Source organism: Sciurus vulgaris (assembly GCF_902686455.1).
Source record: "Sciurus vulgaris genome assembly, chromosome: 13".
Lineage (NCBI taxonomy): Eukaryota > Metazoa > Chordata > Mammalia > Rodentia > Sciuridae > Sciurus > Sciurus vulgaris.
The window spans coordinates 15,622,133-15,646,357 of NC_136474.1; the positions used below are offsets into that span (position 1 = coordinate 15,622,133).

The following is a 24,225-nucleotide window of genomic DNA, read 5'->3' on the forward strand; positions in this document are numbered from 1 at the left end:
TTTATTTTCACATTTGGATAATCAAACAAAGTTGGGCACACCTTCTTCAGATCAGCAGTTCTACGTTTTTCTTCATAGGATTAAACAGATTACACTTTTATTTCCTCCTTTGAAATTTTGCTTCTAAAGCATGAGGAGATTTATCCAGGAGTGGATTTTTAAGACTGTGGGATACCGAGCAAGCAGAGAAGACTCATGATAAGATACAGGCGTCACTGGAAACTCAGTTGTATGACATTTATAATTTAGACTGACTGCTTCCAAGATTTGAAGTGGCTTACAACATATCCAGCAGTCAGAGGAGTGGGAGGGAGGGTGAGATTCTGAATGTCTGTGGGAGATAAGCAAATTGAGCCACAGCAATTATTGAGCACCTTTGGCTTACAAAGATGTCCTGAGTCAGCACTGCTACCCTTTGGATAGGTGGCCCTTAGAAGTCGTTGTGTGAAAGGCTTTGTTCCCAGATTAATGCCAATGGGAGGTGGTGGAACCTTTAAGAGATGGTGCCTAGTGGGAGGTCATAGGTCATTGAGTTTTGTCATTAAAGGGCACTGTGGGGTGTTGGTATCTTCCGGTCTTTCTTCTTGTTTCCTGGCTGCCACAGGGCCCTGTCATGATGTGCTATCTCACCACAGGCCCAAAGCTCTGGGACCAATGCGTCATGACGTTCCTCTAAAATAAACCTTTCCTCTTTTTAATTTGATTAACCTCATGCTATTTGTTACAGTAATAGAAAGCTGACTAAAACACTTGCCCAGGTGCTTGAACTTCAAGAGATCAGTTATAATGGTCTCCAGCTTGAACAGGCCTCCCCAGAGTAGGCTTGTTAGATATCCAGACAAGAATGTCTTATGGCCCAAAGTCCTCACATGTGTATTGCTGTGTGTACTTTTGCATTCTAGCCTTTACTTTAGTACATAATTTCCTTTCTCTATTTACAAAGGTATATAATTTGCGCCTGAAACAAAGCTGTTGACACAGAACCGGGAACACTAGCTCGTGGGGCCCTCCTAATGCCTGTCAGGGAAGGAAAGCAGCATTGGTGTTTGTCAGATGTTCTGTTGATCGGCCCCTCGACAGGCTAATCCTCCGGGGTATCCTAAAACCAGGGATCGGGGCCTCCACTGCCACCTGCGGCAGCAGATCATCTTTCTGAAGGCATCCCTGAGCTCCGGGCTGCGGAAGGCGTAGACCAGCGGGTCGATGACGGCGTTGCACATGATCAGCACGCCATTCACCTGGAACAGAGACATGTAGCAGACGCAGTAGGGGTTGTGGGGGCAGAATGTCATCAGGAGGATGTGGAGGACAAAGGGCGCCCAGCAGACGATGAAGACTCCCAGCAGGACGGTCAGCGTGACGGCCCCTCTCATGTTGGCCGCGGGCCGCGGGCCGCTCCTCCTGGCGTGGGCGCGGGCCAGCAGGAACATGTGCAGGTAGAGGCCCAGGATGAGCGCCAGCATCAGGGGGAAGAGGGAGGCGAAGGCGAGCACGGTGGGGACGTGGTGCGAGAAGATGACCATGGCGATGCCGCTGGCCGTGCAGAAGGCCCAGACGGCCGCCAGGGTGAGCAGGGCACGGCGCGGGGTCACCAGGCGGGGGTACCGCAGGGCGTGGAAGAGGGTGAGGTAGCGGTCGGCTGCGATCACCGACAGGCTGCAGACGGAGCCCAGCAGGGAGAGGATGAACAGGGCGTCCACCACGTCGTCCGCCGTGGTCTCGAGGTCGCCCCGAGGCGCCAGGTACCCCGAGTTCCTGAGCATGATCAGGATGTTTTCCAGGATCTTGTACAGGCTGCCCAGCATGTCAGAAACGGCCAAGCTGCAGATGAAGAAGTACGTGGGGCACTGCAGGTTCCTGTTCTTGACCACGGCCAGCAGGACCAGCAGGTTCTCCAGAACCCCCAGGACGGAGATGGCGAAGAACACCTCCTCCGGCAGAGCCAGGTGCGGACAGTCCGAACCGTTCCTGGTGGTGCCGTTGGCGGCTTCAGGCCCGGCCATGAGGGGCTTCATCCCCGCTGGGGTGAACGCAGGGCTGCTCCCTGGACTTCCCGGAAAACTTACTCTTTCTTGGGAAAGTTTTCTTCCCCGTGGCTCCTGCTTTCGAGATCTGAGGTTGAAATCCCTTGACTATCTACGAGAGAATAGAAAGGAATACCAGTGACAAGGCAGGCCACTGAATAAAGCCAGCCACGTTCCCTTCAGGAAGACCCTGGGCCCTCCCTGAAATACCAGAGTGCAACGAGTTAACGAGAACAGTTTACTGGGTGCTCGTTCTAACCACTTGGCAGTATTTTTAGTGGGACTTGGAGCCCTGAGATAATAGTAAAGATTACTCTGTGACTTGTCCTCTTTCCCTCCCCCTCCGTGGTTTTGTCCTCCCATTCCCTCCCTGTCCCTGTGACTGCCGTTGAGTGCGACAGAGGAGGAAGAACCCCGTGGCATCCTGAAAAGAGAACTTAAGGAATGGTAGGCATTTAGTCTCTTTTAGTCAGATTTTTCATCACTGTGACCAAAACACCAGACAAGAACCACATAGAGGAGAAAAATTTTATTTGGGACTCACAGTTTCTGAGGTCTCCGACGGTGGATGGCTGACCCCATGGCTCTGGGCCCAAGGTGAAGCAGAGCATCATGGCCAAGCAAAGCAGCGCAGGACACAGCGCCAGGAAGCAGAGAGCTCTGCTCACCGGGGACAGAATGTAAGCCCCAAAGGCACAGCCAGTGATCCACCTCCTCCAGCCACACCCCACCTGCCTCCAGTTACCACCCAGTTAGTCTGTATCCGTGGATGAATCCACTCTCTTCCTGGGTCCCTGCTGCCCCTGTATCTTGTGGGATGATGTAGAAGTGCTGACGCAGTTCCAGAGAGGCCCGAGCGATGTACGCTGTTCCCTCCATTCCAGAGACTTCCAGGACTGGAACTTCTGGAGCCTGCTTTTCAACGTGTCTGGGGGTGGGAGTTGAATCACGGCTGCGGCAGCATCCAGCGCCCTGGGCTGGCAGGCCTCTCCTGGCGAGGGAGGTGAACTTTAGCTGATCCGTTTCCAGATGGGGGTGTTGATGGGGACGCAGGTGGTTTTAGGACATGTTTTAGATTCATTCCTGAAGAGAGTGTAGGAGGGTAGCTTTCCATCCAGAACCAGCTGGCAGCTCAGCACTGACTCACACTAGGTTTTTCCTGAAAATAAATGGATTCCCTTACAAAGGACGGGGGTCAGAGGTCAAGCATTAAGCGGGAGCTCGATGATTAGGGAAGGAGTCTGTGCAGATAGCAGCTGCTGCTAGGGTTCTGCCTAGGCTGATCCATACCTTCTCTATTTGCTTGTGACTGTGCAGATTTTTCGGACTGAAAGTCCTCAGGAACCTTGCTCAGTCCCAGGCACAGTGGACCATTTGTCACCCTAGTTCTATGTGTTCAGGTACCAGAAAGTTCATGTGTCCACACACACTAGAGAAACCTCTCTGGGAGAGGATGGGACATGGGACAGCTAGTTTTAATGTGTCAAATACCTTATAGGGCCAGGTACTCAATAAAACATTATTCTGGGTGAGTCCATTCTATGTTTTTGGATGAGGTTAATATTTGGATCAGTAGAGTGACTAAAGATGATTGGTGGGCCTCAACCAATCTGTTGAAGGTCTGAACAGAACAAAAGGACCTGCCCTTCCTGTAGGCACAGGGGCTCCTCTGCTTGACAGTGCTGGTCTTGTCCTCCTTCAGACTAGACTTGAAGCATGCTTTCCTTGGCTCATGAGTCCTCCAGCTTTCAGACTGGAGCTGCATCACTCTCCTGCCTGGTGATGCAGATGTTGGGATCAGCTTTCACAGTTGTGTGAGCCAATGCCTTGTAATGAATCTCTTTATAGATCTACGTCTACAGCTCCCGTGCAAAGGTTGTGCCCAGCATGAACTACCTACGTTGCCTCTGGACAGACACTCCCATCTTGGAATTCATTAAATGGGATCAGAATTAGCATGCATTTCCTATCTCAAATGCATTTGATGGTAAAATTGGTAAAGAAAAAACTGAGGCAAGATCTCGGCACTGGGAAACAGGTGATTCTGAAAGCCAGCTTAGTCCATGTGCGTTGCTGATCTCTAGCTGCCAGTCCTGTACATCCATGGAAGGATCCAGAACCTGACAGAGTGAGCATGACCATGGGGCCCACTGTCCACGGGCCATCACCCACCACCATTACTGTTGCCACCTGCAGGGTGGGGATGGCCACAGCCCGGATCTTGGTTGAAGGGGCGGTGACACCAACCAGCAGCCTCTGTGAATGCCTGCCGTGTGCTGGGGTCACTCAAGGCTGCACGTGCAACTAACTAGTCCTCGTGACTCCAGGAGGCCGGTATCACTCCAGCTGGACAGTTGAGGAAGGCCTCCCGGAGAGGCCAGGTCAATAGAGAGGTAGGCAGAGTCCTTCTCTCAGCTGCCACCGCCAGGGCCCTCTGAGTAGCAAGGGGGCCACTGTGACACCGGCAAGAGACCAGACGGCGTCCCTGCTCCAGCCCACTTGGTAAAAAAGATGGACCCGCGCGACTTACTGCTTGCTTCAGCACGCTGCCCATTGTGGGGCAGGGCTCGTGGGTTCTAGCACGTGGCTAACTCCCTGCCGTCCCTGCAAGGCGTGGCTTGCAGAGTGCGGTCACAACCACACTGGCCATGTTCTAAGTTCGCCACGGTCCTGCGTTAGCAGGTCTTGTGGTGTGGATTGAGGCGGCCACCAGAGCTGCTGGGTGAGACAGTGGGAGAAGGTTTGCAGGTGAAGCGATCCAGTTAGGAGAGCCTTAACCTGACCAGCACTTTAACCCCCTGATGGGACACACCAGGTGGCGACTGCAGGCAGGCGAGGTGCAGCCCCAGGAGGTGGGTCGTTGGGGCTGTGGCTTCAGCCTGTGGTGAGGGGAGTCTCTCTCTGCTTGCTGGTGGCCACATCCTGAGCCACGTTGCTCCACCTCACCTTTCCACACGATGTCAGGCCTCACCTCCAGACAGCAATGGAGCCAGCCGTCTATGGGCTGGGACCTCTGAAACCTTGAGCCCCCACCTAAACGTCTCATCCTCTAAAATTGCTCTCGTTGGGTCTTTTGGTCACAGCAGGGAACCGGCTGACGGAAACAACCTGCCTCCATGACCCAATGTTCCAGGTAGAGGTGTCCTTGGCTTAAAACCCACCCCTGCTGACTCTGCTAAGCCTCTGGCTCTCACCTGTTCAAGTGCCCAGGCCTTTCCACTTCTGCTTTTCTGGGCCTTGATTTCTTTCCTCCAAAAATACACAGTTCCTGAATACTTTTGCTCCTTTCTGGGTTTGCAGTTTCTGGGCAATAAATGGTCAGCCTACAAATCTTGCCTAATGTTCTTAAAAAATGGGCCAGAACCCAACCTCAGCTGTCCCCTGGGCTCTTCCACTTTGGTCTTTCCATATTGTACCAATATGATGCATTTATAGTCATATTCTGTATTTAGGGTCTAGGAAGTATATTTAATTTGGAAAAGCTGTGTTTATAGATTTGTTTTCTGTTAATTTGGCAGAGCCATAGGATATTATGGATGCTCAAATACTGATAAGAAACTACCCAAGTTTAATACTCTTAACAACAGAAGAGGTCAAGTTAAGTTATTCATCATAGTAGGGCAGTCTAATGGGTGTTTAAAAATTTTGACTACCTCTTTTTTTAAAAACCAATGTATTTTGTAAACTTAAAAAACAAGACATCATTAATCAACCGTAGAATATTTCGTAGAAAATGAAATAACTCAGCTGGGTTCTTTGTCTACCCAACAAAATGTTACTGCAATTTAGATAGTGCAAGTTAACACTGGGAGACTTACATTCCTCGTAATGATAGTTTTCTTCATGAGCATTCTTTGTTTTTTACATTTCTTAAAAAAAGTTTATTAGTGTCTTTGTGTTTACACAAAAGTTTATTTGTGTCTTTGTTATTACATTTCTAAAAAATTTTATTAGTGCACTTTAGTTATACATAATGGTTGGGTTTCTTTTGGCAGAATCGCACACATGGAATTTGATTTACTCCATTCCTGTTCTGTGGTCCCCTTTCCCTTCCTTCTTCCCTCCCCCTAATCGCCTTCCTCTATTCTGCTGTTCTTTCTTTCACTTTATTTATTTTGATTGGTGCTTTATAGATATACATAAAGGTGGAATTGCCCATGGTGTTCATACATGCACGCACGCAGTGTGGCTTTGTTAAATTCATTCTGCATTCCCTCCCTTTTCCCGTCCTCCCTCCCTCCCTCTCTATCTTCTTCTATTCCACTGATCTCCCCTCTATTCCTATCACATCCACGCTCCTTTTTCCCCCTTATTTTGCTCTAGTTTCTAAATATGAGGGAAAACATTGACCCTTGACTTTCTGAGTCTGGCTTATTTCACTTAGCACGATGTTCTCCAGTTCCATCCATTTTCCAGCAAATGCCATAAGTTCATTCTTTTTCATAGCTGAGTAAAACTCCATTGTGTATATACACCATGTTTTCTTAATCCATTCATGTATCACAGGCATCTGGGCAGGTTCCATAACTTGGCTATGATGAGTTGTGTTGCTATAAACATTGGAATGCATGTATTACTGTAGTATGCTGATTTTAACTCTTTTAGATAAATACCAAGGAGTGGGATAGCTGGGTCATTTGGTGAATCCATTTCCAGTTTTTTGAGGAATCTCCATACTGCTCTTCAGAGTTGTACTAATTTGCAGTCCCACCAACAATGTATGAATATACCTTTTCCCCCACATCCTTGCTAGCATTTATTATTATTTGTATCCTTGATAATTTGCACTTATTTTTAAAGTGTTTTTCAGAGTATTGTGAACCTATTCTCCAGTGTATTCTGAATTATACACCATAACTTTCCAAATCACTCTGCAGCAGTCTCTGCCCAGAGAGGTGGATTACCCGCAGTGATGATCCCCAGAATACTCTCAGGCAATTAAAACAATTGCTGGAAAGAACCAAACCAAGCTTGTTAGAAAATGACACCAGGCATGATTAGCCTACAATAAAGAGAGGATCAATTTGTAGTTGAATTGGCAAGTGTTCTTCTTTCCTGCTGACTCTGGACCATACACACCAGCCAGATCTGACACTCTGGCCTCATCCCAGAGTGAGACTTTGCTCTGCCCAGATGTTGCACACATCTCCTGGGGTGCAGAGGTGGTGACACAAAGCCTGAGTAACCAGGATACTATAGTCAAGTCCTGGTTTACAGAGTAATCTTTAAAGCTGTGGCTTAAACAATTTTTTTTTTTATCTCTGGGGCTAATTCCTCGCTTGGAGACCAAGCTTCTGGTCTTGAGCTTTTGGCGTCCAAGATCTTGCTTTCTGTTCTGGTGCTGGGGACTGAACCCAGGGCCTTGCAATGTTAAGCACATGGTCTGCCGCTGAGCTGCACACCACCCAGTGTCCACGACCTTAGGAGGGTCCACTTCCACAGTCTTGCCCTGAGAGGCAGACAAAGGAGGGTGAATGGGGTAGGGGGAGAGGGAGGTCTTTCATGGCCTTGACATCTGTATTCAGAAGCAGACTTGGTTGCTTCATTTGCTGTCGGTGGCAAAGCAGAGTACTGGACAATTATAATTGTATAAAGACTCTGGGAAAAAGAAAAACCAAAGCTTAGGTTTTGGCAGAGTCTGGGGAAAGACAAACCATCAACTTTAGTGGCATCATGAGGCCAAAGAATGTGACCCCCAAAACTCAAATGTGTCCCCAAGTGCAGCTTGACCCGGAAGAGGCTCTCTACAAAAGATTAAGGAACCCAGACAACTGCAACAGGGGATTTTTCTCTTGATTATTGTTTTTGACCAACAATGAAAAATCATGATTTCTATATTTTGTAAAGTCCCTAAAGGCATGGAGAAGGCCGTGTCTTCTGTTAAATTCCTGTTATGTGCCCTACAGTACCATGGCTGTCATGGGCTGCATGTGGTGTATCTCATTTTGATCCTGGTGTGTGTTAACTTTTTGGCACTGGAATAAACTACCTAAGAAAATCAATGCAGAGGAGAGAAGATGTATTTTGGCTCCAAATTTCTGAGTTTCAGTCTGCGGATGGTTGGTTTCAGTGCCTTTAGACCTCTGGTGAGCAGGCAGAAGCATCATGGCTGAAGGAACAGCACAGGAGAGTTGCTCACCTCATGGCAGCCCAGAAGTAGAGAGAAAGGGGCTAGGGACAAGAGATAGTCCCCCAGGGCACATGCCCAGTGACCTACTCTCACAACGAGGCCCTACCCGCCTGCAGTTTCCACCACCCCTCATAATCCTGTCATTTCCCCAAAGCCACCCCCCAACACTGCAGCCCTGGGGGCCAGGCCTTCCATATGGGAGATTTTGGGGGACATTTCGGTCCCAAACCATAACAATACTCTGGTCATTAATACGAGGTGATCATATTCTTCACGATTAGTAGCTGAGGAATTGAAGAGAGAGACAAAGATACTGTTTGAAAGTGTCACAGGCTTTCAGATGCACAGTGGGGTTTAAAGCAAAGCCTGTTTGGCTCTGGAAATGAATAGCTGATGCAGGAATCAGTTCATCTTAGGGCGTCCATGAACGTTCATCTAAGGAGGGACTCAGATTGGCTTCAGTAGGAAATAAAAACAAACTATCTTAAAAATCATAAGCTTCAGTCTGACCAAATCAGCATGGTTTTCCAACTCTCTCTCGAGGACTGCTGAAGAATTCAGAGGACAGAAACGCCTGGTCAGCCTCGCTGTGATTTAGCAGGGACAGCGCTGCTGTGAGGGCCTGGAGCAGAGAGGCCCAGGTGTCCTGGGACCTGGGCTCCCTCGAGTCTTCCTGAAGTTAAGATGGCCACACTGCAATGTCTTCTCTGCTGCGGGAAGCTACGGTCCATCGGCCTTCTGGAGACCAGCCCGGCAGGATCACTAGGCTTACTTCTGTGGACTGATGAGTAGGTTTTATCCCCGGCCCTCAGGCTCCGTTTGTGGGCAGTGCTGTCTTGCAGGCTGGAGAGAGAGCCGGGGTTGGCACTGAGCGGCGGGCCTGGGGAACTCTGTGCAGGCTGTCAGGTGTGCTGGGCATGAGCAGGTGGGGTGCAGGCCTCGGTGGAGACCCGGCTGGCCTCCGAGGGACAGGTGCTGCACTGCCTGCTTCCCTGTTTTCCCCAGCTGCGTCGACAGTTTTCTCTCATTCTTTGCACAGCTACCATGATCACATGGTCACGTGTCATTTAATGACAGGGTTATACTCTGAGAAATATGTCAGGGGATTTTGACATGTTGGAAAATCATATGATGCTCCTACATTAGGGCTCCAGTGTCCCTAGGGTGCAGGAATTTTAACACCATTATAATCTTATGGGAATATTGTCATTTATGCAGCCTGTTGCTGACTGAAACTTTGTGTGGTGCCTGCCTGTGTTTGCATGTGGATGAGTGTGTGTATGGGGTGCCCGGCTGTGTGTGCTTTTGGATGTATGTATGTGTGCGGTGCAGGACTGCAGATGTATGTGGAGATATGTATGAACAGAAAGCATTTCCCTCCCAGATCTTTAATCCCACAAGCCCCACTACCACCACACACACAGGTGCCCCATCTTCTTCTGGAGTCTCTATACCTTTCCAAGCAAATTTGATATGTTCACCTTCTCCCCATTGTTAGTGAAGGTCTCCAGAAAGTCAATGCCAACATGGCATTAAAAATGCCAAAGATGAAGAAGAACCTGCAGGCTGAGGGTGCATCTGGCCTTTGGGTACAAAGATGGAGGAAGGAAGATTGAACAGAAAAAGGTTTAGGCTGTTTAGCTCTAAGGAAGTTTTGACCTGGCCAAAGCTGCCCCATAGAGGGATCTGAGGTCTTCTAGGAATAGATGGGGTTGGTAGAGTCACTGAGCTCTGTCTTGGGCTGGGGCAGCCTGGGGCACAGATGTGGTGGGAGATACAGGTCTGAGGAGAACTGAATACTCAGGTAACTATTCCTAATGGCTGGAGATCCCAGCGACTCATTCCGTTGGCAACCATACCTCCGCTGCTCTGGATTCCAAGGGTAGTGTATTACACATCACATTCTGTGCTTTGTTCTTATCTTGGAGACTTTTCCAAAAAGTAGGTAAAGTGTGGGTCGGGAGGCTGAGGCAGGAGGATTGCAAGTTCAAAGCCAGTCTCAGCAAAAGTGAGGCCCTAAGCAACTCAATGAGACCCTGTCTCTAAATAAAATACAAAATAGGGGGAGATCCAAGTTGGCGGACTAGAGGGAGGCTGCTGTTCCTTGTTGCTCAGTAACTTGGGTTTCAAGCAGAGGATATCTGTTTCTTGGTGAGGCAGTTTTTGCTGCTTATTGATCCCCTGCTGTTTACCCCATTTGTCTACTGTGATCACCTGCAGTCTGCCAGCATGTCTACTACTTTTTAAGTGCGGATTGCTCACTGTCTGGCGCCTACCAGCTTCCATTTGCCTACCGCTTGCCTGTTCATCGCCTGCCTTTCACCTTCCCATCACCCACTGCCCAAGGTTCACCTCCCAATCGATCATACAGCAGTCAGCAGACTGGCCACAGATTGCAAGTGGAGCGCCAGCTGCCTGCTCTTGCCTGGAATTTCACTGTCACAGTACCTGCAGGTTTGGTTACACATGGCTGCCGCCATCTTGAGACAACAGCTAGAACTTGTAGGACCCCTGGGCGGACTGACTGAGCCCCATCTCCAGGATCCTTCAGCCCAACCGATTACTCCCTGCCTCCGGGACCCTCACATCAACTGACTGCTTCCCATCACCAGGACCCCCAGACTGACTGACTGCACCCCGCCTCCAGGATCCTGCAACCAGACAACACCCTGCCTCCAGGTCCTCCAGCCAGCCATGCCTACACCCCGAGCTGCAGTTCCCCACTTGCCAACATTTAGAAGCCAGAGTGGCCATCTTGGATAATCCTGGAAGCCACAGCTCCGATCTTTAGGTGGGGCAAATCCCATCCTGAGATGCCTGCTGGAGGCTTGAGCTCATTGTCAGGTACCTCTCAGGCATCAGGCTAATGAAGACTGGGAGATTTGAATACTATATGACTGTTATAGTGTAGATTTTCTTTTTTCTCCTTATTGAAAAATTTTGTTTTCATTTCTTTACTTTTCTTGCTCTCTTTTCCTTTTGTTTACCTGTTCCCTCAGAGTCTCTCTCTCTTTTTGCATGCTAACAACCAACTTCTTTTGATTACACCCTCACATTTCTATTATCTAGAACTTCTAAATATTCTTTGCTTATCCCACTAACAGCTACATCCTACACCCCTCCGCATCCTCTTTGTCCTCCATTAGAAACTGTAGACCTTATTGCAAATCTATTTGTTATACTGAAGATAATAATTGAACTCATTCTGTTTATTATGACAATATTGTTAATGTCCTCATAGGGGCTATTTGGTTTAAGGTTGCGTACTGTGTGAACTGGGCACTGCTAATATTGATCTTCCCTTAAAGAAAAAGTTTTGGTAACCTATAGGGCTACTATAAGCCTATAGGGGGGAAACTGCAATACCCAAGATCTGCACTGCTAGAGGGCAAGATACATGAACAACATGAAAAAACAAGGGAAGAAAATGATCCAAACAAATATAGGGCCTATATAAATAGAATCCAGTGACAGCATGGTAGAAGAAATGTCAAAAAGGACTACAGATTATACATGATTAAGATGATTTGTGAAGCAAAGGATGAGATAAGAGAGCAAATGCAGGCAATGAATGATAATACCAATAAGCTGAAAGAGCACCTGCAGGAAGCAAAAGATCATTTCAACAAAGAGATAGAGATTCTCAAGAAAAACCAAACGGAAATCCTTGAAATGAAGGAGACAATAAACCAAATAAAAAACTCAATGGAAAGCATCACCAACAGACTAGACCACTTGGAAGACAGAACCTCAGACAATGAAGACAAAATATTTAATCTTGAAAATAAAGTCGCCCAGAGAAGATGGTAAGAAATCATGAACAGAATCTCCAAGAACTATGGGACATCATGAAAAGACCAAATTTAAGAATTATTGGGATTGAGGAAGGCACAGAGATACAAACCAAAGGAATGAACAACCTATTCAATGAAATAATATCAGAAAATTTCCTAAACCTGAAGAATGAAATGGAAAATCAAATACAAGAGGCTTACAGAACACCAAATGCACAGAATCACAACAGATCCACACCAAGGCACATTATAATGAAAATGCCTAACATACAAAATAAAGATAGGATTTTGAAGGCCGCGAGAGAAAAGCATCAGATTACATATAGGGGGAGACCAATACGGATAGCAGCAGACTTCTCAACCCAGACTCTAAAAGCTCGAAGGGCCTGGACCAACATATTTCAAGCTCTGAAAGAACATGGTTGCCAACCAAGAATCCTATACCCAGCAAAACTAACCTTCAGATTTGAAGATGAAATAAAATCCTTCCATGATAAACAAAAGTTAAAAGAATTTACAAATAGAAAACCTGTGCTATAGAATATTCTCAACAAAATATTCCATGAGGAGGAAATGAAAAACAACAATGTAGGTCAGCAAAGGAAGGAACTACCTTAAAGGAAAAACCATTCAAAGGAGAAACCAAGTCAAGTTAAAAATCAAAAATAAGCCAAAATGACTGGGAATACAAATCATGTCTCAATAATAACCCTGAACATTAATGGCCTAAACTCATCAATCAAAAGACATAGACGGGCAGAATGGATTAAAAAGAAAGACCCAACAATATGCTGCCTTCAAGAGATTCAGCTCATGGAAAAAGACATCCACAGACTAAAAGTGAAAGGATGGGAAAAAACCTACCATGCAGATGGACTCAGTAAAAAAGCAGGGGTTTCCATCCTTACATCAGATAAAGTGGACTTCAAGCCAAAGTTAGTCAGAAGGGACAAAGAAGGACATTTCATACTGCTTAAGGGAACCATAAATCAGGAAGATATAACAATCATAAATATTTATGCCCCAAACCACAGTGCATCCATGTACATCAAACAAATCCTTCTCAATTCCAGAAATCAAATAGACCACAACACAAAAATTCTGGGTGAGTTTAACACACCACTGTTACCACTGGATAGATCTTCCAAACAAAAACTAAACAAAGAAACCATAGAACCCAATAAAATAATCTATAACCTAGACTTAACAGACATATATAGAATATTCCATCCATCAATGAGCAAATTCACTTTCTTTCAGCAGTACATGGAACCCTCCCGAAAATAGACCATATGTTATGCCACAAAGCAGCCCTTAGGAAATGCAAAAGAATAGAGATACTGCCTTGTGTTCTATCAGATCATAATGGAATGAAATTGAAATCAATGACAAAATAAAAAATAGAAATTACTCCAACACCTGGAGACTAGCTAATATGCTACTGAATGAAACATGGATAACAGAAAACATCAGGGAGGAGATTAAAAAAAAATTCTTAGAGGTAAATGAGAACAACGATACAACATATCATAATCTCTGGGACACTATGAAAGCAGTACTAAGAGGAAAATTCATTGCATGGAGCGCATTCCAGAAAAGAATGAAAAGTCAACAACTAAATGACCTAACATTATAGCTCAAAGCCCTAGAAAAAGAAGAACAGAACAACACCAAAAGTAGTAGAAGACTTGCAATCATTAAAATCAGAGCTGAAATCAATGAAATTGAAACAAAAGAAACAATTCAAAACATTGACAAAACAAAAAGTTGGTTCTTTGAAAAAGTAAACAAAATAGACACACCCTTAGCCACACTAACAAAGAGAAGGAGAGAGAAAACTCAAATTACTAGAATTCATGATGAAAAAGGAAATATCACAACAGACACCACTGAGATACAGAACATAATGAGAAGCTACTTTCAAAATCTACATTCCAACAAAACAGAAAATCTCGAAGACATCGACAAATTTCTAGAGACATATGCTCCTCCCAAACTGAACCAGGAGGACATACACAATTTAAACAGATCAATATCAAGCAATGAAATAGAAGAAGCCATCAAAAGCCTACCAACCAAGAAAAGTCCAGGACCAGATGAATTCTCAGCCAAGTTCTACAAGACCTTCAAAGAAGAACTCATTTCAATACTTCTCAAAGTATTCCAGGAAATAGAAAAGGAGGGAACCCTACCAAACTCATTCTATGAAGCTAATATCACCCTCATACCCAAACCAGGCAAAGACACATCAAGGAAAGAAAATTTTAGACCAATATCTCTGATGAATATAGATGCAAAAATCCTTAACAAAATACTGGCAAACTGTATCCAAAAACATATTAAGAAAATTGTGCACCACGATCAAGTGGGGATCATCCCAGGAATGCAAGGATGGTTCAACATCTGTAAATCAATAAATGTAATCCATCATGTCAATAGACTTAAGGATAAGAATCATATGGTTATTTCAATAGACACAGAAAAAGCGTTCGACAAAATATAACACCCCTTCATGCTCAAAAACTAGAAAAAATAGGGATAGTAGAAACATACCTGAACATTGTAAAGGCTATCTATGCTAAGCCCATGGCCAACATCATTCTTAATGGAGAAAAACTGAAAGCATTCCCTTTAAAAATGGGAACAAGACAGGGATGTCCTCTTTCACCACTTCTATTCAACATTGTCCTTGAAATACTAGCCAGAGCATTTAGACAGACTAAAGAAATTAAAGGGATACAAATAGGAAAAGAGGAACTTAAGCTGTCACTATTTGCTGATGACATGATTCTCTATTTAGAGGATCCAAAAAACTCCTCCAGAAAACTTCTAGATCTCATAAATGAATTCAGCAAAATAGCAGATTATAAAATCAACACGCATAAATCTAAAGCATTTTTATACATAAGCAATGAAACATCTGAAAGGGAAATGAGGAAAACAACTTCATTTGCAATAGTCTTAAAAAAATAAAATATTTGGGAATCAATCTAACCAAAGAGGTATAAGATTTCTACAGTGAAATTTCTACAAAACATTGAAGAAAGAAATTGAAGAAGACCTTAGAACATGGAAAGATCTCCCATGTTCTTGGATAGGCAGAATTAATATTATCAAAGTGGCCATACTTCCAAAGGCACTGTACAGATTTAATGCAATTCCAATTAAAATCCCTATGACATTTCTTATAGAAACAGAGAAAGCAATCATGAAATTCATCTGGAAGAACAAAAGACCCAGAATAGCCAAAGCAATCCTGGGCAGGAAGAGTGATGCAGGAGGTAGGTATCACTATACCAGATTTTAAACTCTACAATAGAGCAATAATAAAAAAAAAAAAAAATGGCATGGTACTGGCACCAAAATAGACAGGTAGACCAATGGTACAGGATAGAAGACACAGAGACAAAACCACATAAATATGGTAACCTCATACTAGACAAGGGTGCCAAAAACTTACAATGGAGAAAAGATAGCCTCTTCAACAAATTGTGCTAGGAAAACTGGAAATCCATATGTAGTAAAATGAAACTAAACCCCTATCTCTCACCCTGTGCAAAACTCAACTCAAAATGGATCAACGATCTAGGAATTAGACCTGAGACCCTTCACCAAATAGAAGAAAAAGTAGGCCTGAATATCCATCAAGTAGGCGTAGGACCAGACTTCCTTAACATGACCCCCATAGCACAAGAAATAAAAGCAAGAATCAATAAATGGGATGGATTCAAACTAAAAAGTTTTTTCTCAGCAGGGAACAATCAATAATGTGAAAAGAGAGCCTACAGAGTGGGAGAAAATCTTTTCCGCACACACTTTAGACCGAGCACTCATCTCCAAAGTTTATAAAGAACTTAAAAAACTTTACAGCGAAAATACAAAGAACCCAATCAATAAATGGGCTTAGGAAATGGGCAGACACTTCACAGAAGAAGATACACAAGTGATCAACAAATATATGAAAAAGTGCTCAGCATCCCTGGTAATTAGAGAAATGCAAATTAAAAGCACCCTAAGATTTCATCTAACTCCAATTAGAATGGCTGTTATCAAGAACACAAGCAATAATAAGTGTTGGCGTGGATGTGGGGAAAAAGGCACACTCATACATTGCTGGTAGAGTTGCAAATTGGTACAGCCACTCTGGAAAGCAGTATGGAGATTCCTCAGAACGCTTGGAATGGACCCACCATTTGACCCAGCTATTCCACTCCTTGGTTTATACCCAAAGGACTTAAAATCAGCATACTACAGTGACGCAGCGACATCAATGTTCATAGCTGCTCAATTCACAATAGCTAGATTGTGGAACCAACCTAGGTGCCCTTCAATTGATGAATGGATAAAGAAACTGTGGTATATACACACAATGGAATATTACTCAGCCAAAAAGAATAATAAAATTATGGCATTTGCTGGTAAATGGATGAAGTTGGAAAATATCATGCTAAGTGAAATAGGCCAAGCCCAAAAAACCAAAGGCTGAATGTTGTCTCTGATAAGTGCATGACAATATATAACAGTGATGGGGGTACTGGGGGGAAGACAAGAATGAAGGAACTTTGGATGGTGTAGAGGGAAAAAGGGTGGGGGGTGGGGATGGAAAAACAGTAGAATGAAACAGACAGTATTACCCTATATATATGTATGATTATGAATGGTGCGAATCTACATTGTGTACAACCACAGACATGAAAAGTTGTACCCCATTTGTACAATGAATCAAAATGTGTCTGTATAAATAAAATATTTTAATTAAAAAAATAAAAATAAATAAAGAGATAAAAAAAATAGGGCTGGAGGTGTGGGTCAGTGGTCGAGTGCCCCTGAGTTCAATCCCAGGAACCCCCAGAAAAGTCTGTAGATGATTCCTTTCTTTGCCCTCCTTCCCCCTCTTTCTCTCCTCCTGCTGTTCCCCCTTTTCTCCCCCCGCCCTCCCTGTCTTTCTACCACTACATGGTAGTGGACATAGCCTAAGTTATTAAATCTTTTCTTGTATTGATAGTTACTTGGATAGTTACTTGCTGTGCAAAAGTGCTGTAATGCACAATCATCTAAGTGCACAATCTTTTCTTTTTTTTTTTTTTTCGTCGTGCTGGGGATGGAATCCAAGGCCTGTGCCTGCCAGGAAAGTGCTCTGGCACTGTGCGGGGTCCTGGGATTGTGGCGTGGACATGCACGTGCACTGGGACTTTGATGGCTCTTGCCTTCTCCGGGACTCGTGCCACCTCACACCTCCTCGCTGTGCTCAAGAGGGCTGCTTCCTCTGAAGTCTCCTCAACGCAGCGTGCTCTCAAATTTGGATCATTACCGAGGAAACACCTGGCAGGCGTTTTGCCGTCTGCGCTCCAGCCATGGACTTGGTTCTCCCTGCTGGCCGAGTCTGAGACAGGACCGGGCGAGCACCCTGCCTGACGGAGGCGGGTGCAAAGCTTTGGCCTTTCGGGTCTGAGCTTCCCGCTCTGTGCCGTGCCCACCAGACTGTCCCGCCTCAGCATGTGGTGGGGGGAAGCATCCTGCACCTCCCCTTGGTGTCTGACTCTCTGTGCAAACGATGTGTGCTTCTTTTTCTGGCTTTGGAATTCAAAGAGAAAAGACAAAGGATGGAAAAGCCGAGCAGCAACCTGTACTAGAGAAGCTCCAATAGAAGAGATGGAAGGTAGGAAACAATAGTGAAACGACAGCAGCAGCAACGCGCAGGCCAGGCTTTCACATAAGGGAAAAGTTACCGCCGGGAGACTGTCCTGAATGGACCCGTCTCAGCTCGATTCGGGGCCTGGCATTGTAGGAGGTGGGCGCTGGACCCAGGCTGTGCGTGAGGTCTCCAGCTCTGAGACTTGGTTGCCTGTGTGGCATCTTTAACTATTACTATTACATCTTTTAACTAGTACTCTGGTTGCAGGTCAGGTTGAAGCTCACCTAACTGTTGAATGCTAGGCTTGGGAAGGGAAAGAGTACTTTTCACTTCCACTGGAAGTTAATGGTTTTGACCAAAACTTTGACAATGGAGGGTGGAGAATGGGCGTGGGGTGGGCTGGAAGATGTGGCTCTGCCCGCTGGCTTGCCAGCAGGAGCAGCATCCTCTCTGCCTTGGGAAGGGACCCGGGCTTCCCTTGTGCCATGCCCGCCTCTGCTCGGCAGGAATCTGAGTGGTGCCCGCTGTGCGGCTGGTTCCCCACCATGACGTGGCCCCCACGCTGTCATCTCCCTGCAGGGGCACCTGGGACCCGCCAGCTGGCGCCTTCACTCCCGATGACTGACTTGATAGAGCAGAACAGTGTGAAGGACTTGTAACCACGGCGACTGAGCAAATTGAAAAGACTCCTGTGTGTGTCATGAGGCACTCTGCTGGAGAGCTCAATCTCCATCCCACGACGTTAAGCCGGATGTCCCCCCTCCAGGATCCCCGTCCAGGTCCAGGTCTACTTCGGGCCTCTGGTTGGCGCTTTTTAGATACAAACCACCCATGGCTGTGAACTGCTTCCAGCTGGCGTCTTCTTTGGTTCCACGCTGAGTGGCCACCTGGAGTTAATGCTCTTGTGGGATGGACAGAGGGCCCTGGATCAAGCCTGTGTATCCACTGTCATCCACTGCGACATGTGGGTGAGTGAGGAGCCTGATTCGGAAGAGCGCTAGTGCTGGTGGGAAGAGTCAGGGAGGTGATTTTCTACCACTGTGGCTTTTGCTTCCTGAGAATCTCCCGGAGCGAAGAGAACTTCGGATGTGAAGCTCATGGGTCTGTGTATTTTTCAGGCATATTAATATTCACATGGAGCAGCTGAGCCAAGTAGTGGAAGTGAAGGACCTCGGAGGCAGGCACGTTGCTGAGAATTTTTTCACACAGGGATTTTTTTTCTTGTTTTTCTCACCACATTGAAAAAAACATCCTATGTTAATATCCACAGCTTCTGCTTCCTCTCAAGGTATAATAACCTCAACCCGGCCCACCTGTCACCTGTGGTGGGCTTATTCTTTTTATTTACTGTGGGTTTGACATAATGTGTTGCCTCGTTAGCAAGAGAAAACTCAATTGAAATTACTCAAAAAAGAGAAAGTTTAAAATTTCTGCCTACAACTAAATGGGTATCGATTTCCCTCAATTGCTACTGTACCATCAATGAAGATAAAAGACAAACACAGAAGAGAAAGACTGAGTCTCTAGGTGCTGAGGTCTGTGGCTAGTCCAGAGCAGTGACTGCTTTTCTGAGAAAGGAGCTGGAGATCTCCCAAGGACAGAGTGGATGCTCACAGGACAACGTCAAATCTGGTCTCACACCAGACCCTGTGGTGGTCAGTCTCCAGGGGCCTTCGTAGTTTTAGTGATGATAGTCATTATGATATGTCATTGTGACTCATTGTCTGCTTACACGTCTCTTTAAAAATTTTCTAATATTGGAAATAGTTCAATATTCTTGGAAGAGAAATCTAAGAAACATATGTGGGGTGTGCACGCGCACACACATGTGACAGAGAGAGACAGAGAAATGATGCATTAGAACATTTGATCTCAGGGACAGGTGGCCTTCTGGGTATTACGAGAGAGTCCCACACCTAATTTATCCTATAAATACAAACGATTTTTGTGAAAATTAGTATTTTGTTTTGATCTAACAGAAATAAGTTGAAATCAAGAAAGAAATGAAAGAAATAGATGCCCTTAGACTTTGCTGTCTTCACACAGAGAGGAGGTTATTCCTTTTTATTTGTGCCAGAGATTGGCCCAGGGGCCCTCAGCCACTGAGCCACCACCCCAGCCTATTTATTGTTTATTCTGAGACACAGTTTCACTCAGTTGCTTAGGGCCTCCCTAAGTTGCGGAGGCTGACTTTGAACTCTCCATCTTCCTGCCTCAGCCCTCCCAGCTGCTGGGATTAGGCATGCGCCTCCACACCAGCCTGGTGATTCTTAATTTATCATGTTCTTACCTTATCTTGGAAGGAAGTCACCACACACAGCTTGAGGGGTCCAGCATTAGGTCCACCTCCTTGAGGCTGGAGTAGCTACGTAAGCAGTTTGGGGTTCTCCTGCCTGAGACATTGTCCATCTTCCCCCAAAGGAGGTATCCTTTCAGTCATCTGTTTATATCACTGGGTGCACAGATGGAAGGGTGTGTGTGGGTTACTGGCACATATGGCACCATTTCGTATAAGGGACTGGACTTCTGTGACTTGGCTCTCGGTAGGGGGGTCCTGGACTTCTCCCCCGTGGACACCGAGGGATGACTGTACCATCAAATGCATGAAAGAGAGCTTGGAAAATTGACCCTCGGTCTCAACTGGAGGAGAGGGAGCTGTAGCCCACCAGGTGCTGGACGGGGACCTTCCCATCAGTGCTCAGTGAGCTGGAGCCCCTCACAGGCACAGAGGCAGCCTGCTGTCTTTCAAACTGTCTCCGCTGCTCACCTCGACCGTGTTCGCCTCACCCTGCCAGCCTCAGCAGGGAGGTTTCCGGAAGGTCCCACATGCCCCCCAGCGCATCCTCCTGTATCCCACCACCGTCTCTGGATGAAATCACTGTCTCCAGAAAGTCCCTTCCTTTTCTCGCTCTCTAATCTCTTACACTTGAGACAGAGTTGACACTTGCTCACTTAATCCTATCGTTTATGATTTATATAAAGAGTCAGATCCACTCTGGGCATGTGCAGTCCACTCGGGTGAGAGTGTGGAGCAGGACAACCCCAGAGCTGGGGTCACTGCTAGGAAAGGAGGCCAGCCACAGCGTCAGGACCAAAGGTCAGAGAAATCAGGGGCACGCAGGAAGCTGAGGGCTGGGCCCAGAGGGCAGGGTGGCGGCTACCAGTCTCTCGGGGACTTCATTTTTATTGCCTGAAGAAGCTCCATCAAACCCTTGAACACGAGTACTAGATGCTCCACTGCCATAGTCCCCTCTCTGCCCATCCCTGAAACAGCTCCAAATTTTCCCTCTTTTGAAAAACCATGAAATATTTTGTAACTGGTTCAGTTAGCTGGACAAAAATGCCTTTACATCAAAGGACAACATTAACCTCTGTTTTGTTTTTGCAGAGAAAGAAGTTCAGGCTTCCTTCCTTTCTCCGGATGAACACTGAAGCCTCTTTGCCCTGCCTGGTCCCTGTTCTCACAACCCAAGTGACCTGACCCAGCCTCACTGGACACCGGGGTGCCCTGGTACTGTGGGCAGCTTCGGCTTCGGGGTCCTGTTCTGGCATGTCCAGGACTGGCAGTCACTACTTGACCCCTGGAGGGTGGGGTTGCTAACCGGGGGCGTGTGGGGGACGGGTGTGTGGAGAGGAAGAGAGAAGGAAGCTTTCAGATAGTTTTAGGACCTTATCCCAAGTGACCGAATTGGAAACATTGAAAACATTTGGGAGCAACTTTAGGATCCAATTTTAGGTTAAGTGTCATTGGGAGTCAGAAAGATATAGGAAACACTGTTCTGTCCATGTCCTCCCAAGTCTGGCTAAGGACATGAGACAGGCACATATAGGACAAGCACCTGTGACTCCTAGTGGAGTCCTGGCTATCACCCTGTGGTGAGGAGGGGGCTGCATACTTTCAAGAGAAAGACATCGTCTTCCAAAATATCTTTCCCATCTTCCAGGGAAATAGAAGGGACAGGCCTACCATTCATTCCATTCATACCATTCTCCTACCATTCATGGATGAAAAATCAAGACTCAGAGAAGTCGGGGAGTTTTCCAGGGTCACCCAGCTGCTAAGTCTGCCTGGCTGCAGGCTTGCTGTCCCCTGCCATTGGAAACAGCCCCAGAGGCTGAGTGGAAGCAGCCTGCTCACCAGCGGAAGCAGCAGGTGTTCAGTCCACCTGTCCAGCTCTGAAGCCTGTGTTGGTTAAGAGGGGACTGTTTGGGCACAGAGCTGTGGCAGGAGCTGGAACTGAGAGGCTGGGACCCTGAGGCTGTTTTGGTGCAAAATAATAAAGAAAAATAATAGCATAATAAGACTTGCGGTTATGAATCAATTCTCTGTTGAAAGAAGCAGAGGGCCAAGCAAGGAAAAATTTCTAGTCGCTTTCCTGCTTCCTCTGCTAGTTACCAGTTCATGTCACCTTTCTGGATCTTTCAGAAAAGAAGCATTTGTAGTTCCAAGGACCGGCAGTACACGCGGAGCGCTCACTGAGGACGCCTGAGTCCCCGGCTCCCCCTGGGTGGATTCCACACAGACTTCCCTCCGCGGGCCTTGGGAGCCTCGTTTGTGCAGCAGCCTCCGTTCACGGAACAGGTAGAGCAACCGCTGGCAGATGTATACACTTCACCGCAGCTGGCAGCGCACTGCTTACCCTACCACTTCTTGTTTGATACCCACCAGGAGATCAGGAATTGGGCAGGAAGGACAAAGAGCAAATGAAGGTCCCAAGAAGCGGCGCTGTCCCTCCAAGGCGCTGTGCTAGCGGCGCAGAGCTAGAGAGTGTGGAGATGTCCGAGTTCGAGGACAGTCTCAGGTGGGCATCCCCTCCCCTCCCGCCGCCTCGCCCCTTGGCCAACTGGAAGGTCCCTTTGGAGCTCCACCACCCCGCAACACGCTGCCTCTAGGACGACGCCTGGCTGTGGGGCTGGCCCTGAACTCCCTGCCCTGCTTAGCAGGTCGCAAGCACTTGCTGGGTCCACGTTTGGCCAGCAGAACTGCCCCAGGTTGTTTGAGTCTATCGCTTCCCCTCCATGCCAGGCGCCATGTCTTTCTGTGTTGCTTAGCGCATGCATGTGCTCAGCTGAGCACGCACTTCAAGACTGGGCTTATTCTGCCTCATCATAGCCAGAATAAAACGCCGTCTTTTACAGATGCTGTCACACACGTTCCTCCACAGTCCTTTCTCGTCTGTACCCTCTGGGACCCCAGGTCCCCTGCTCCCACGTCCTCCAGAGTCTTGCTGTCCCGCTGCACTGTGCCTGCGCTGGACTCTGCGCTCCCCCTTCCGCACTAGGCTCAGCCACAGGCCTGCCCTGTCCCAAAGAGCTCCAGGTCGCTTTCCGTCCTTTCCCTCCAGCCCTTGGTCCTTGTGTCTGCGATGGCATCGCTGCCTTTAAAACACCCGCGGAGGGATTCTGATTTCTTAGGGTAAGCCCTCCCCGAGCAGGGAATGTGGCCAGGGGCAAACCTTTTTAGACAAGGAATGAAAGGGAAGGCTGCTTACACTGGGTAGAAATGTCTCATTAAAAGTTAGTGAGGCATGACCTGGGTAGACGAAAATAGGCCGACAACAATTAATGAGACGACCAGGCAGATTTTTAAGAAAAGGCTGAACTGCCTTAAGAACGAGGCGGGGTGCTATTTGCTGCTGGAGCAAACCTACCTCTGTGCCCACAGAGACAGGATCCACTGAAGGGCAACCTGCTCAGAACCTGTCAGCAGAATCCCCTCCTCCCTAACCTCCCACCCCCACTTCCAGAGCCGTGTTCCAAAGGCGGGTTAGAGTTAGGGCTCCCTTCTCTCTGCTCCCTCGCAGACCCAGCGCTGACCCAGGAGCAGTGTGAGGCGGTCCCAGCCGTGTACAGGGGTACATCCTTAACCCTGGGGCTCGTGAGCTCCTCTCTGACTTAGGCTTACACTTAAAGATACCAAATACCACTGATGAATATGCAGTGGGCAAGTGGGGCTGGTGACCGCCTTCTCTCCTGCAGGGGTGCTGAGCAGCGGGCTTCCTCTGCCTGGCTCTGGGCACTTCTTACCCCATGCCCATTTCTCTTTCTTTTGACTTTATTTGTGTGTAGTCCACCCGACCTACAGAACCAATGAGAAAGGTGTGGAGAGTGTGCCCTGGACCACAGGTCACACACGTGTGGTGATGGCAGATTGCTCAGACTCTGATGCCACAAGTGCAGGGAGCCAGTACATGCCAGACCTCGGCAGTGAAACGGTCAGCACTCCTACACACAGAAATGTTAATCAGAGGAAAGTTTGATTTCAGGAAGGGGTAAAAGAGGCATGATTTTTGTCACTCCTAATTCCATTGGGAAAAACTGGCTTAGTCCTTGAACAGAGCTTGATGCTAACGTAAAGACTAATATAGACGCTAATAAATTCACAACAGGGAATATTGCTTTAGTTAGACAAAAATGCAATAGACATTTTGTTATAATTTAATTAGAAAAATAAGATGCTCCTTCAGCCCAGATGAAAGGCCATAATTAAAAAGATGAGCTATGGGGAGGAATTCTGAATATAACCTTTTTTCTAATTTGTTCCTAGCTGCTCTATTCATGGTCCAAAAGCACTTAAGAAGCCGAGAAATTAGTAGAAAATGTACTTACCTTCAGCTCTGCAGCAGGAACTTTCTGGCCAAG

General features: G+C 46.8%; 1 protein-coding gene across 1 annotated transcript; it reads right to left on the reverse strand.

Moving 5' to 3' along the window:
* Positions 1–24,225, reverse strand: MC2R (melanocortin 2 receptor). The gene is made up of 2 exons (XM_079108601.1): positions 24,189–24,225; positions 1–2,132 (listed from the first exon to the last, which is right to left on the reverse strand). Exon 2 carries the CDS (start codon positions 2,013–2,015, stop codon positions 1,050–1,052), a length of 966 nt encoding a protein of 321 aa, XP_078964727.1. The 5' UTR covers positions 2,016–2,132; positions 24,189–24,225; the 3' UTR covers positions 1–1,049.

Coding starts and splice junctions, on each gene's coding strand:
- MC2R (XM_079108601.1), bottom strand. CDS start 2,015: ATGAAGCCCCTCATGGCCGGGCCTGAAGCCGCCAACGGCACCACCAGG.